Source organism: Nansenia antarctica, assembly GCF_963989245.1.
Source record: "Nansenia antarctica genome assembly, chromosome: 1".
NCBI classification, from domain to species: domain Eukaryota; kingdom Metazoa; phylum Chordata; class Actinopteri; order Argentiniformes; family Microstomatidae; genus Nansenia; species Nansenia antarctica.
In genome coordinates, this window is record NC_137674.1 from 43,498,216 (window position 1) to 43,514,000 (window position 15,785).

Sequence of the window (15,785 nt, forward strand, 5' to 3'; positions counted from 1 at the left end):
GCATTTTGACATAATTCTTATCGCATTTCCCCCCGCTGATCTGTATAGCGGGGGGAATCTTATGACACGTAACTCCTCCTACAGTCCCAGGTCATTCCTGGTCTCTTGTGTATAGTGGAGAACGATTCCTATATGGAACTTTTCAAAAGCGTGCCGAGAAGAGCCGTGCTGAGCTGAACCGGTCTGGTCAATGGAAAAGCGCCATTAAGCCCAGTTTACGTACCCGATCCCATCACTTCCAGAAATAGGCGGAGCTCTCGTTCATGAAGCTGGAAAGTGAAACTAAAGGCGTGTGACGCTGGTTGGTTTATAGATAACCATTTAAGTTTAGCTTCTTTTGAACTCGTCCAATTCCCATTGGGAATCGGAAGCCTACGTGAGAAGTTTGATCTGAACGTCAACGTGTACTCTGCTTGTTTACTTCAAATAACATCGTCACTGAACGGTAGGCGACTGTATTGCTGCTTCTTATTAATGGGTATCACTCTTATACACACTGTTCTTGGTAAGCACATTCAGTCACTGTGGATACATAATTTGTATTTAATGGTTGTGAAGAAGTAAAACTATTTAAATTGCATCTACCTATATGCAATTTAAATAGTTTTACTTCTTCACAACCATTAAATCCAAATTATGTATCCATATCCATTATGTATATGAGACTGTTTAGGTGCAGTACTAGCAATAGAATATGATTGGGCATGTTGAGCGCAGTTTTGAAAACACTGCTGTTGTCTGCTAAAACCTGCCCTTAACAGAGGTCAACATGAGTGTTTCAACAGAGAGCCAGACATAATATGCTGCAATTTCTCTCCCAATTTTTCCAGACTGCAATTATGTCACATCTGAAGGTGAGAACAGTATTACATTTGCCCCAACCAACCACATTTCTGCCGGTACTGGGTAATCTCACGAATTACTTCAACATGGCTCAGGACCCTCAGGTCAATCATGAGCCTCAGGACCCTCAAGCCCCGCCCCAGGAACAGAACAGTGAGTGAAACAGAACTCCTCTGAAACTATTACCTTTCTGAACATTTTTAGGAAAAATAGTCGTCCACACGTTTGGAATTGGAAATACATCAATAAACATTGTTTTAATAACAGAACATAATGTGTTGAATTCAGTCACAACAACATTGTGTATCCATCTTGACAGAAATCTGGGAAAATATCCATGATGCATTTTTCGTGTCAAAATGCATCATCATGTAGGCTAATGTAGGCTTTCTATTTGGATAGCAATGAGGCTCTTAGGTGCAATATTTTTGGGACTATATGAAGGGTGGACTGACGGGCTAGAGAATGTTTTTTCAGTAAAATGTCCTATTAACCTTTCCTATCCAAAATGTTGAGTAGCTAGTATACAATCAATAAACCACGGTAGGTTACCGTGATGGACTGGGTGAATTACAAGTTGACTTGCTGGCCAACACATAACCTACTATTTGACAAAGCTAGTGTATCATAAAAGAGCAATATTTTCTTCTCTATTTAGGCAGAAGGACTTTATTTCCAGCAGTAGGAGCAACAGTGGGAGGAGCTGCTGTACCAACAGTAATTGCCAGTAGAAAAAATGCAATCTCTGAGCTCTGAGCATTATTGGTTAAGCCCTTTCTTTTGCCTTTCAAATTATGTTCACAGATGTACACTATTCACAGATGTATTACTGATGTATTACTACTCTCATGTAGGCCTAAGTCAATCACATGATAGTGATGCCATTAGTATAACAGAGAGCTGGGTATGTTTTTGGTTGCTTGCTCAATTGTTTCTGCTGGGCCTTTACAGTTGGGACAATGGCATCAGCTGGATTGACTACTGCTGGAGTTGCTGTCAGCATGACAAGGAAATATCCACAAGGAAGGGTTTTGTGTCAAAATGCATAATCATCTTTTCCAGGAAGTAAAAGCATTATCTATAAAGGGAGTTGTGAGGCTTTGTAATGAGGCTAATGTAATGTAATGATACTGTATTGTAGGACTATACTGTATGAAGGAAGGACTTACAGGCTAGACATTTTTTTTGTACGTCTTTTTAACCTTTTGAATCTAAAATGGTGAATAGCTAGTTAGAAATTAACAAACTAGGTTTCTCTGATTGACTGGGTGAATAACAAATTGAGTTGCCTGACAACCCGTATCTTGCCATATGTTATCATAAAAGCAATATCTTTTTTACTATTTAGGTAGTGGTGCTATAGTAGTGGGAGGAGGTAAAGTAATTGATTTAGTCAGCATGAATTCAAATGATAAATTACCAGCTTCAAACTGTTTTACAGAGGTGCAGTATTAATACTTTGTTTGGTTGTTCAGGCATTACTCATTCACCTGATAGTCAACCTGCTATAACAGGGGTGTTTGTGGTTGCTTGCCTGTTTGTCTGGGCCTTCACAGTGGCGGCAGTGGCGTTGGCATCCGTTGCCTTGGGAGCGGCAGGGTTCACTGCTGCTGGGATTACTGCTGGATCATACGCAGCAAGCATGATGTCTGCGGCGGCCGTGGCTAGTGGAGGTGGGGTAGCGACGGGAGGTGTTGTCGCCCTTCTCCAGTCAGCAGGTAAATACGAAGAAAGCTACAATCTCATGATAAAACAAAGACAATGTGATGTTTGTGATGTTATATCTTACTAGATCCTATTTCTTAATACCATTGATGTTTGGTTTTGCTGTTGTTTTTTTTCAATGTAAGGATCTGGTTATGTGAGGGACAGTAACATATGTGTGTGGTCAACCCAGGTGTTTTAGGGCTTTCAGGAGCAGCTACAGCAGCAGTGGGAAGTATTGGAGCGGCGATCGGTGGAAGGGTGGCAAGTTTGGCCGCAGGAGTAGGGCTTTCAGGAGCTGCAGCGGCTACAACGGCTACAGGTACGGGAGGTGTGTAAGTGGCTACAGGTACGGGAGGTGTGTAAGTGGCTACAGGTACGGGAGGTGTGTAAGTGGCTACAGGTACGGGAGGTGTGTAAGTGGCTACAGGTACGGGAGGTGTGTAAGTGGCAGCTGAGCAGAGAGACAAATTAATCATTGATGATTTAGTAATGTAAGGGTGTTTGTATCTCGTATGTGGGACAGTGACAGATGTGTGTGGTCTCCCTCTAGGAGGGCTCTCTCTAATGACAGATGTGTGTGGTCTCTAGGAGGGCTCTCTCTAATGACAGCGGCTGTAAGCGGGGCTGGAGCGGCAGTTGGTGCAGGTGTGGGATGGCTCAGCACAAGGAACAGGAAAGCTGATGGTACAATTTTCATTGCAACAGCTGATGGTACAACATTTTACAAATATGTAATATTATAATAATAATAATAATAATAATAATAATAATAATAATAATATTGAGTATGTTCTCAATGGACCTATTGCTAAGCCACGCCCCAAAATAGAAATTGTCCAATCATATCACAGCAAAAGTCACTACAGGCAGAAAACTCGCTAATATATATGGTGAAAAGCTTGTAGACTAAATATTTTTTGTCATCTTTAAAAAAAACATGTCTATTACTTGCTGTGGTAAATCAGAAATCAGAAATTTGCCAACTCCCGCCATTGTAAGTCATCGAATGTCATTCAGTCACGGTCGGTCAGTCAGTCACTGTCAGTGAAGCGTTGTTTGTTTGTCCGAGTTTTCAAAGGGGGCGTGGCTTAGCGATAGGTCCATTCAAACTCAGTCAGACTCAGCATACTCCTGAATGGTTCAATGTCTTCTTTCCATATTAAACATTCAGCTACACATTACCTTCTCCAGGCATTAACAACCTTTTAGCCTTGAAAAAACTCCTGGCCTGGATGATATTTCCATTTAGGTGTATCAAACATTGTATGAACAGATAGATGAAAAGTTTGTAGTATTAGTTGAACAAAAAGCTTTACTGTAAGTTTGGGGTAAAGAAGAGTCTCCCATCTATAGATTCTGCCAAGAGGAGGTTGAGTTTGTTTATTTGGTGTGCTTGCTGTAGCAAGCAACACTATTGTAAATGGACTGATTTATTAAGTGTCTTATTCCAAAGCGCTTTACAATAGCCTCTCATTTACCCAATCACACACCAATGGCCCGCTCATTGGGAGCAATTTGGGGTTCAGTGTCTTGCCCGAGGACACTTCGACATGTGACCGGTTTAGTTTTGGTTTTGTTTGCATATTTTGTTGCTATTGCTTTGTGGAAGGTTTTGGTGAATGGTTTATGAAATATTCAAGTTTTTGTGGGTCAAAATCAGTTAAAATCAGTTAAAGATAGCAAACTATCATAGCACGATTGAAGGCTAGAAAATAATCCAATGGTTAGATATCAGGAGAGGAATGATAATATGGAAATAAATTATATGTATAGATATATTATAGTTAATATTATATTATCTATCTATCTATTCTTTTTAAAATGTTTTCGATTTTAAAGGGCTTTATCGGCATGGGAAACATATGTTTACATTGCCAAAGCAAGTGTGAAGATAAAAAACTAAAAAGAATGTAATGTACGTACAATTAAAGTTATATACTACAATAAAGAAATGATTAAATAAAGCTGTGTATAGTATACAGTTAAATAAAGATAACTTTAAATAAAAATAGAAAATTGTGGACATTGCAGTTTAAAAAATATAAATATAAATAAATGAGAACTGTGTCTAATCTATCTATCTATCTATCTAACATTCTATCCATCCATCCAACCAACCAAACTAACTAATATTTTCAAATTCTCAATCATATTTTCCATGTCGACCAAATAATATGCACTTTAAAAGTGTGTGTTGTTATGCAGTATTTTGTCCTTTGGTCTTTTTAAACTGATTCATTCATTAACATCAGTTCCTTTTAAATCTTGAATTAAACTCATTTTCTTGGCTGATAACAACATCGTTAATTTTATTACGAGCCACTTGCATGAATTACAGTAGGCAGTGCGGCTCACATGCCTGTAATAACTCTGCATAACCAGTAGGTAATGTGCGTACGCAAGGTCAATACTCGACGTAGAGCTACGATCGTTTCCACGGTCAAATTGACTCACGTTGAAATTGTATAAATCACTACGTTGACGTGGTTTTCTACGTACCACACGGGTAAGATCAAAATTTGATCTGAGTACTTTCTATAAATGAGGCCCCTAGTATAGTATATTAAACACATTTGCAGACTGCAACGGTACCACAAAGCTTCCAGCAGCCACCCTGCCTCCGTTTGCAGTAGCCACTCCTGCAAAGAGTTTAGTGAACCCTACGGCTGGCAGGGCAAAATTAACCAAGGCCAATGAACTTCTCTATATCAGGTGTCTATGACATCTTTTGTTGTAACCTTCGGCAACTAACAGATCCAAGTTGGACTGAGTGCTACTCAAAATAACACAAAGCATTTCCATTTCCAGCTGAACCATTGGTGTTGAGAGACAAAGAAACCAATCAAAATGGCAACAGGATGACATAATATACCCCACAAAAACTAAACGGACAGATCTTATTTATGTGAAAACATGTTTTTAATGACATGACAAAGTCTCTCCAAATTAGTTTTTAATGACATGACAAAGTCTCTCCAAATCTCTCCAATTTGTGGCATTCTTTCTGTTCTGTAGATTGACCCGTCTGCATTTTTCACTCAAAGCCTTCCTTCATTATGCAGTGAGTTGGATGTTCAGACGAGTGCAACCACAATCGCTCCCGCTGTCCCTCCGACACTGGCCACCGCTGCAGTCGCGGCTCCTGACAATCCTAGAACACCTAGAAAGAGACCACGACATCTCTTACCAACCAGGGTTCAGTTGGGGGTCATGAGATTATTCTCTGATTCACATTCAAATGGATCCGTAGGCCTACAATATGTGACCTCTATATTAAAAATCTTTAAACACGTTTTGATATTATTTGTATCTATACAGAATATTACACACATGCATGTATGTGACTACATACCTGCAGACTGCAACACTGCCACTGTGGTCCCAGCGGCCACCGCGCCTCCATTGGCCAGCGCGGCTGATGACATCATGCCTGCTGCTATGGAGTTAGCTGCAATGCCAGCAGCACCGAAACCTATGGCGCCCAGAGCAACTGGGGCCAAGACCAATGCACTACCTTAGGAGTAACACATAAATAAATAATTCAACACTTTATTTAGGATCTACAGTAGGCCTAGGCTAGTAAGGATTAACATCATGGGATATAGAATCTCTCAAAATGAAAAATGTATCTATATTTTGTATATAGCCCTACATTGCAATCAGGGGTTAATTGTAGGAAGAACTATTGTTGGTCTTTCGAATATTTCCATGGTCATTTTTCAACAGAAATCTATCGTATCCTTTAATGTGAGGCTTGAAATCTGACTGAATTGAAGATGATGACATTGTATTGAGTTAATTTCCACAAAATCAGAGGTCGATTAACTTCAACATTGTGTATGAAGTAATGAGAGTGAGAAATGTAGGATTTCAGATAGGCAGTAAGCTAATATGTATAAGGAAGAAACAAAAACAAGTCTCACCTGCTCCTGCAGCAACTGCGACAAAAGTTACTGAAAGATCACATAAAAACACAAATAACGTTCAATTAAATGAGGTGCGATCAAAGTTAAATCATAATCGTCGTAATTTACAAGATAGGCTGAAAATAGGGGTTTGAATACTCACAAAGTCCCATTGTTTGTATTCTCTGGTTAGGAGATGTGTTTGAGACCGAAATATATAGCCTATGATGGCAGCCAGAGGTATTGTTGGTGGCAGTATTTACATATTCTGGGGAAACGAAACTCAGGCGCGTCATTCTCTTCCACGTAGATTACAGCGCACTGCGATCTGAAGAGATGCATGAGTCATGACGCTCTCAGCAGCAACCTCCTATGTTTCATATGAAACGAAAACGAAACGTATCTTATTTTCTTAGTAAATTGTCCTATGAGATAGAAGTTTGTTATTAGCTTAGCAACTACAAGTGAAAGGACAATTTCATGGTGTTTTCATGTAAATCAATCGCTATGCGGTGGATGAAAACATTATTAGGCATATGTCATATACTTACATGTAATTATTCAAACATAAAACCCATACAATTCGGTCACAAAAAAGCCATGCCATCACTTAAGCTACTCAGTGTTATGAAACATAGATGTAGGCTACTGTGTTTTTCTTTTTTTTGTATCGCATTATAGTTTTAATATCTGGATAATATTATTGTATTATTATTATATTATATTATATTATTATATATTATATAAATTGTCTTTACTTTTCTTGTAGGCTGAAGCGAATTTTGTTGTTGTATTGTAAAGTTTAATTGAACTTTGAAGTAGTACAAAAGACACACAAGACTACCCTCTCATCCCTCTGGGTGGCGCCAAAGTGTTACACTGTACAGAGACTACACCCCTACTAGGGGTACAGCTGCACTGCAGGTGGCAGTGTTACACTGTACAGAGACTACATCCCTACTAGGGGTACAGCTGCACTGCAGGTGGCAGTATATGCTATCCTTTTTACATTTAAAGGCTTAAATGTGTTCTGCTGTTCAATGGTCATTTCAATCTTATCCCTTTGAGACTAATAATAAGCGAATACAACTGTTTTACCGTATCATAACCCAACATGTAAGGTTGTTTTACTTCATTGTAAACAATGCATTAGTAAACAAACAATGAATAGCTTTGAAAAAGTAAAACTACCCAATGTCATCGACTGTCTGTGCATCTAGAACTCTGAATTTGAATATGTGGGTGATCACACATTTCCCCAGCCACATATCCCAACTTTATATCAAAAACAAGTGTCAGGCCAGTAATTTTTTACTAGAATACAGGGAGTTATTTTGTCTGAGAACAGTGCTTCTTGTAAAGCTGTTGTTTTCTAGCACTCCACTGTTAATGATGTGGTACAGTGTAGTGTGACATCAAAATATTCCATCCTTTTATATTTTTAGAAATGATAGAAGTTAGTGATTGAGCATGGAGTAAGCATGAACATGACTTCTAAATACCTCAAAAGTAGACTTACCCTTTCATAAACAAAACAACAAGACAGTTTTTTGCTGTAATACTGCTAATGGAATGTCATTACTTGAGCGTGACAGATATGCTATAAAATCAAGTACTACTGTATGTGAAAAATATCTAATCAGCTGATCTAATCACTAATTGGGGCATTAAATCAAATGTGCAAATAGTTTTTATTGGTGAACTGAAACAAAAAGAACAGCAACCCGATGAATGGATTTGTTTGTAGGGTACTCGAGCGTGGCCTATCTGATTCTGTTCATATACTATCGTACCCATCTCTCTCAACAGCTGGCTGCTTGGATGTGAGGTGGTGTTTTTTGATTTGCACAAGTCATTTCAGGTCAAATGTTTATGCTTGATGTTTGGGTTGACAGACTAACTCCCAATCCCTTATGGACCGGTTATGCAATCTGGGAGGATTGGATAGGAGGAATTAATATTGTGAGAATTCCACCCATCCTCAGAAGACAAGTTAGAGCTACCTTATTGCCTATCCCTAGCTAATATTTCCAGAAGAGCATAGGGCTCGGTTTGAAGATGAGGGGGTAAGCATAAGGAAGCAGTTTGTCGGAGGGAAGGCTGTTATACAGAGGCTGTGTCATCCAGCAACACCTTTGCCATTTACTGCCCACAGTTCACAGCTGGACATGTTTGATAGATCAGAATGATCACTGTACTGTGTGCCCCAGTTACACTAAATACCATTACTGCTTTGATTTGATTTATTAGGATCTCCTGGGGTCCACAGCTGCTATACACCAGACCTGGTTAAGTATGATTTCTATCTAACACTTCGGTGTTCGCTAAAAGGAAAAACAACACCAAGGAACTTCACGTTTCTTTTCTCTGAAGCTTTCAAACGTTCAGACGTTTATTTTTCATTATCACACCTAGACCCCTGACCCAGGGAATATGGTTGGGAATTCTATTAGAAAAAAATATAAGACTTTGTTGCACAATCAAAATAATGAGCTATTTAAAGTGATAGCCTACAACATCCTCTACCATGGTTGAAATTGAGGACAGTGATAACTTACAGCAGTCAAGAGAGCAGTGATGATGATGATTAAGCTTGTAGCATAAATAAATGCTTAGGCTGTAACTTGTTGTTGAAAAGTTGATTTCAGTGTTTACAGAACAGAGCAGTGCTTAAAGAGATGTCAGTTGATTTCATTGTGTTTAAAGAACAGACATTCAGTTAGTGCTTAAAGAGATGTCAGTTGATTTCATTGTGTTTAAAGGAGTCTGACAGACTTTCATGCTTAAAGAGCAGTCATTTGATTTTGCGTTTGTTTCTTTTGTTTTGCACACAATCATTTGTTCGTTCATCTTTATTTATGAATAAATGTCGTTTTGCTAATATAAGTTATCCATGTATCCCTTTTTTATCCATCCTGTGGGACGGGTCGTGACTCGCGAGCTCGGGGAGCACCAAGCAGCATCCCTAGGTGCTCCTCTGAGCACTGGCCCCAAAAAGTTATGTGCACCCCTGCCTATATGGAACTTTTCAAAAGCGTGCCGAGAAGAGCCGTGCTGAGCTGAACCGGTCTGGTCAATGGAAAAGCGCCATTAAGCCCAGTTTACGCTCCTTAAGTACCCGATCCCATCACTTCCAGAAATAGGCGGAGCTCTCGTTCATGAAGCTGGAAAGTGAAACTAAAGGCGTGTGACGCTGGTTGGTTTATAGATAACCATTTAAGTTTAGCTTCTTTTGAACTCGTCCAATTCCCATTGCGAATCAGAAGCCTACGTGAGAAGTTTGATCTGAACGTCAACGTGAACTCTGCTTGTTTACTTCAAATAACATCGTCACTGAACGGTAGGCGACTGTATTGCTGCTTCTTATTAATGGGTATCACTCTTATACACACTGTTCTTGGTAAGCACATTCAGTCACTGTGGATACATAATTTGTATTTAATGGTTGTGAAGAAGTAAAACTATTTAAATTGCATAGGCCTATATGCAATTTAAATAGTTTTACTTCTTCACAACCATTAAATACAAATTATGTATCCATATCCATTATGTATATGAGACTGTTTAGGTGCAGTACTAGCAATAGAATATGATTGGGCATGTTGAGCGCAGTTTTGAAAACACTGCTGTTGTCTGCTAAAACCTGCCCGTAACAGAGGTCAACATGAGTGTTTCAACAGAGAGCCAGACATAATATGCTGCAATTTCTCTCCCAATTTTTCCAGACTGCAATTATGTCACATCTGAAGGTGAGAACAGTATTACATTTGCCCCAACCAACCACATTTCTGCCGGTACTGGGTAATCTCACGAATTACTTCAAGATGGCTCAGGACCCTCAGGTCAATCATGAGCCTCAGGACCCTCAAGCCCCGCCCCAGGAACAGAACAGTGAGTGAAACAGAACTCCTCTGAAACTATTACCTTTCTGAACATTTTTAGGAAAAATAGTCGTCCACACGTTTGGAATTGGAAATACATCAATAAACATTGTTTTAATAACAGAACATAATGTGTTGAATTCAGTCACAACAACATTGTGTATCCATCTTGACAGAAATATTGGAAAATATCCATGATGCATTTTTCGTGTCAAAATGCATCATCATGTAGGCTAATGTAGGCTTTCTATTTGGATAGCAATGAGGCTCTTAGATGCAATATTTTTGGGACTATATGAAGGGTGGACTGACGGGCTAGAGAATGTTTTTTCAGTAAAATGTCCTATTAACCTTTCCTATCCAAAATGTTGAGTAGCTAGTATACAATCAACAAACCACGGTAGGTTACCGTGATGGACTGGGTGAATTACAAGTTGACTTGCTGGCCAACACATACACTAGCTTTGTCAAATAGTAGGTTATCATAAAAGAGCAATATTTCCTTCTCTATTTAGGCAGAAGGGCTTTATTTCCAGCAGTAGGAGCAACAGTGGGAGGAGCTGCTGTACCAACAGTAATTGCCAGTAGAAAAAATGCAATCTCTGAGCTCTGAGCATTATTGGTTAAGCCCTTTCTTTTGCCTTTAAAATTATGTTCACAGATGTACACTATTCACAGATGTATTACTGATGTATTACTACTCTCATTTAGGCCTAAGTCAATCACATGATAGTGATGCCATTAGTATAACAGAGAGCTGGGTATGTTTTTGGTTGCTTGCTCAATTGTTTCTGCTGGGCCTTTACAGTTGGGACAATGGCAGCAGCTGGATTGACTACTGCTGGAGTTGCTGTCAGCATGACAAGGAAATATCCACAAGGAAGGGTTTTGTGTCAAAATGCATAATCATCTTTTCCAGGAAGTAAAAGCATTATCTATAAAGGGAGTTGTGAGGCTTTGTAATGAGGCTAATGTAATGTAATGATACTGTATTGTAGGACTATACTGTATGAAGGAAGGACTTACAGGCTAGACATTTTTTTTGTACGTCTTTTTAACCTTTTGAATCTAAAATGGTGAATAGCTAGTTAGAAATTAACAAACTAGGTTTCTCTGATGGACTGGGTGAATAACAAATTGAGTTGCCTGACAACTCGCATCTTGCCATATGTTATCATACAAGCAATATCTTCTTTACTATTTAGGTAGTGGTGCTATTGCAGCAGTAGTGGGAGGAGGTAAAATAATTGATTTAGTCAGCATGAATTCAAATGATAAATTACCAGCTTCAAACTGTTTTACAGAGGTGCAGTATTAATACTTTGTTTGGTTGTTCAGGCATTACTCATTCACCTGATAGTCAACCTGCTATAACAGGGGTGTTTGTGGTTGCTTGCCTGTTTGTCTGGGCCTTCACAGTGGCGGCAGTGGCGTTGGCACCCGTTGCCTTGGGAGCGGCAGGGTTCACTGCTGCTGGGATTACTGCTGGATCATACGCAGCAAGCATGATGTCTGTGGCGGCCGTGGCTAGTGGAGGTGGGGTAGCGACGGGAGGTGGGGTAGCGACGGGAGGTGTTGTCGCCCTTCTCCAGTCAGCAGGTAAATACGAAGAAAGCTACAATCTCATGATAAAACAAAGACAATGTGATGTTTGTGATGTTATATCTTACTAGATCCTATTTCTTAATACCATTGATGTTTGGTTTTGCTGTTGTTTTTTTTCTCAAAAAGAAACCAATCAAAATGGCAACAGGATGACTTAATATACCCCACAAAAACTAAACGGACAGATCTTATTTATGTGAAAACATGTTTTTAATGACATGACAAAGTCTCTCCAAATTAGTTTTTAATGACATGACAACGTCTCTCCAAATCTCTCCAATTTGTGGCATTCTTTCTGTTCTGAAGATTGACCCGTCTGCATTTTTCACTCAAAGCCTTCCTTCATTATGCAGTGAGTTGGATGTTCAGACGAGTGCAACCACAATCGCTCCCGCTGTCCCTCCGACACTGGCCACCGCTGCAGTCGCGGCTCCTGACAATCCTAGAACACCTAGAAAGAGACCACGACATCTCTTACCAACCAGGGTTCAGTTGGGGGTCATGAGATTATTCTCTGATTCACATTCAAATGGATCCGTAGGCCTACAATATGTGACCTCTATATTAAAAATCTTTAAACACGTTTTGATATTATTTGTATCTATACAGATATTACATGCATGTATGTGACTACATACCTGCAGACTGCAACACTGCCACTGTGGTCCCAGCGGCCACCGCGCCTCCATTGGCCAGCGCGGCTGATGACATCATGCCTGCTGCTATGGAGTTAGCTGCAATGCCAGCAGCACCGAAACCTATGGCGCCCAGAGCAACTGGGGCCAAGACCAATGCACTACCTTAGGAGTAACACATAAATAAATAATTCAACACTTTATTTAGGATCTACAGTAGGCCTAGGCTAGTAAGGATTAACATCATGGGATATAGAATCTCTCAAAATGAAAAATGTATCTATATTTTGTATATAGCCCTACATTGCAATCAGGGGTTAATTGTAGGAAGAACTATTGTTGGTCTTTCGAATATTTCCATGGTCATTTTTCAACAGAAATCTATCGTATCCTTTAATGTGAGGCTTGAAATCTGACTGAATTGAAGATGATGACATTGTATTGAGTTAATTTCCACAAAATCAGAGGTCGATTAACTTCAACATTGTGTATGAAGTAATGAGAGTGAGAAATGTAGGATTTCAGATAGGCAGTAAGCTAATATGTATAAGGAAGAAACAAAAACAAGTCTCACCTGCTCCTGCAGCAACTGCGACAAAAGTTACTGAAAGATCACATAAAAACACAAATAACGTTCAATTAAATGAGGTGCGATCAAAGTTAAATCATAATCGTCGTAATTTACAAGATAGGCTGAAAATAGGGGTTTGAATACTCACAAAGTCCCATTGTTTGTATTCTCTGGTTAGGAGATGTGTTTGAGACCGAAATATATAGCCTATGATGGCAGCCAGAGGTATTGTTGGTGGCAGTATTTACATATTCTGGGGAAACGAAACTCAGGCGCGTCATTCTCTTCCACGTAGATTACAGCGCACTGCGATCTGAAGAGATGCATGAGTCATGACGCTCTCAGCAGCAACCTCCTATGTTTCATATGAAACGAAAACGAAACGTATCTTATTTTCTTAGTAAATTGTCCTATGAGATAGAAGTTTGTTATTAGCTTAGCAACTACAAGTGAAAGGACAATTTCATGGTGTTTTCATGTAAATCAATCGCTATGCGGTGGATGAAAACATTATTAGGCATATGTCATATACTTACATGTAATTATTCAAACATAAAACCCATACAATTCGGTCACAAAAAAGCCATGCCATCACTTAAGCTACTCAGTGTTATGAAACATAGATGTAGGCTACTGTGTTTTTCTTTTTTTTGTATCGCATTATAGTTTTAATATCTGGATAATATTATTGTATTATTATTATATTATATTATATTATTATATATTATATAAATTGTCTTTACTTTTCTTGTAGGCTGAAGCGAATTTTGTTGTTGTATTGTAAAGTTTAATTGAACTTTGAAGTAGTACAAAAGACACACAAGACTACCCTCTCATCCCTCTGGGTGGCGCCAAAGTGTTACACTGTACAGAGACTACACCCCTACTAGGGGTACAGCTGCACTGCAGGTGGCAGTGTTACACTGTACAGAGACTACATCCCTACTAGGGGTACAGCTGCACTGCAGGTGGCAGTATATGCTATCCTTTTTACATTTAAAGGCTTAAATGTGTTCTGCTGTTCAATGGTCATTTCAATCTTATCCCTTTGAGACTAATAATAAGCGAATACAACTGTTTTACCGTATCATAACCCAACATGTAAGGTTGTTTTACTTCATTGTAAACAATGCATTAGTAAACAAACAATGAATAGCTTTGAAAAAGTAAAACTACCCAATGTCATCGACTGTCTGTGCATCTAGAACTCTGAATTTGAATATGTGGGTGATCACACATTTCCCCAGCCACATATCCCAACTTTATATCAAAAACAAGTGTCAGGCCAGTCATTTTTTACTAGAATACAGGGAGTTATTTTGTCTGAGAACAGTGCTTCTTGTAAAGCTGTTGTTTTCTAGCACTCCACTGTTAATGATGTGGTACAGTGTAGTGTGACATCAAAATATTCCATCCTTTTATATTTTTAGAAATGATAGAAGTTAGTGATTGAGCATGGAGTAAGCATGAACATGACTTCTAAATACCTCAAAAGTAGACTTACCCTTTCATAAACAAAACAACAAGACAGTTTTTTGCTGTAATACTGCTAATGGAATGTCATTACTTGAGCGTGACAGATATGCTATAAAATCAAGTACTACTGTATGTGAAAAATATCTAATCAGCTGATCTAATCACTAATTGGGGCATTAAATCAAATGTGCAAATAGTTTTTATTGGTGAACTGAAACAAAAAGAACAGCAACCCGATGAATGGATTTGTTTGTAGGGTACTCGAGCGTGGCCTATCTGATTCTGTTCATATACTATCGTACCCATCTCTCTCAACAGCTGGCTGCTTGGATGTGAGGTGGTGTTTTTTGATTTGCACAAGTCATTTCAGGTCAAATGTTTATGCTTGATGTTTGGGTTGACAGACTAACTCCCAATCCCTTATGGACCGGTTATGCAATCTGGGAGGATTGGATAGGAGGAATTAATATTGTGAGAATTCCACCCATCCTCAGAAGACAAGTTAGAGCTACCTTATTGCCTATCCCTAGCTAATATTTCCAGAAGAGCATAGGGCTCGGTTTGAAGATGAGGGGGTAAGCATAAGGAAGCAGTTTGTCGGAGGGAAGGCTGTTATACAGAGGCTGTGTCATCCAGCAACACCTTTGCCCTTTACTGCCCACAGTTCACAGCTGGACATGTTTGATAGATCAGAATGATCACTGTACTGTGTGCCCCAGTTACACTAAATACCATTACTGCTTTGATTTGATTTATTAGGATCCCCTGGGGTCCACAGCTGCTATACACCAGACCTGGTTAAGTATGATTTCTATCTAACACTTCGGTGTTTGAGGTAGAATGATATACCTTGGGGTTTGTGGCACTTTTCGGTCTAATCCATTGGTTCCATTATAGTTTAGCATAGTATTTGACATTTGTCCTAGGTCTGCTATAAACAGCATTCACACAATTTCCATAATGATTGTGACATTTGAAGTAGGAGCAAAGTCCACCACTCGTATAGAACTCGTCCATTCTCAAGTCAGCCTGTCAGCCTGCGTTCTCCTACCATTCTCCTCTGTTGTACAGGATGCCAGGAGGGCTATGGGAGTGATGTCACCTGGACTTGTTTGTAGATCTCCAGCCTTCCACCCCAGCAGCAGACTGACATAATATGGTT

The 15,785-nt window shown here is 39.3% G+C and overlaps 1 protein-coding gene and 1 long non-coding RNA gene across 2 annotated transcripts; one reads left to right on the forward strand and one right to left on the reverse strand.

The window, feature by feature from the left end:
- Positions 1 to 315: 315 nt before the first annotated feature.
- On the forward strand, positions 316 to 2,455 carry LOC308164705. The gene is made up of 3 exons (XR_013937654.1): positions 316 to 445; positions 831 to 996; positions 2,400 to 2,455. It is a non-coding gene; the product is annotated as an uncharacterized lncRNA (long non-coding RNA).
- Positions 2,456 to 5,492: 3,037 nt separating this feature from the next.
- LOC308159532 (uncharacterized protein) lies at positions 5,493 to 6,628 on the reverse strand (the record flags this gene model as incomplete). Its single annotated transcript, XM_080533338.1, has 4 exons — positions 5,493 to 5,710; positions 5,903 to 6,064; positions 6,474 to 6,503; positions 6,619 to 6,628. The coding sequence occupies 4 exons, from the start codon at positions 6,626 to 6,628 to the stop codon at positions 5,625 to 5,627; spliced, it is 288 nt and encodes a 95-aa protein (XP_080389464.1). The 3' UTR covers positions 5,493 to 5,624.
- Between the last annotated feature and the right edge of the window lie 9,157 nt (positions 6,629 to 15,785).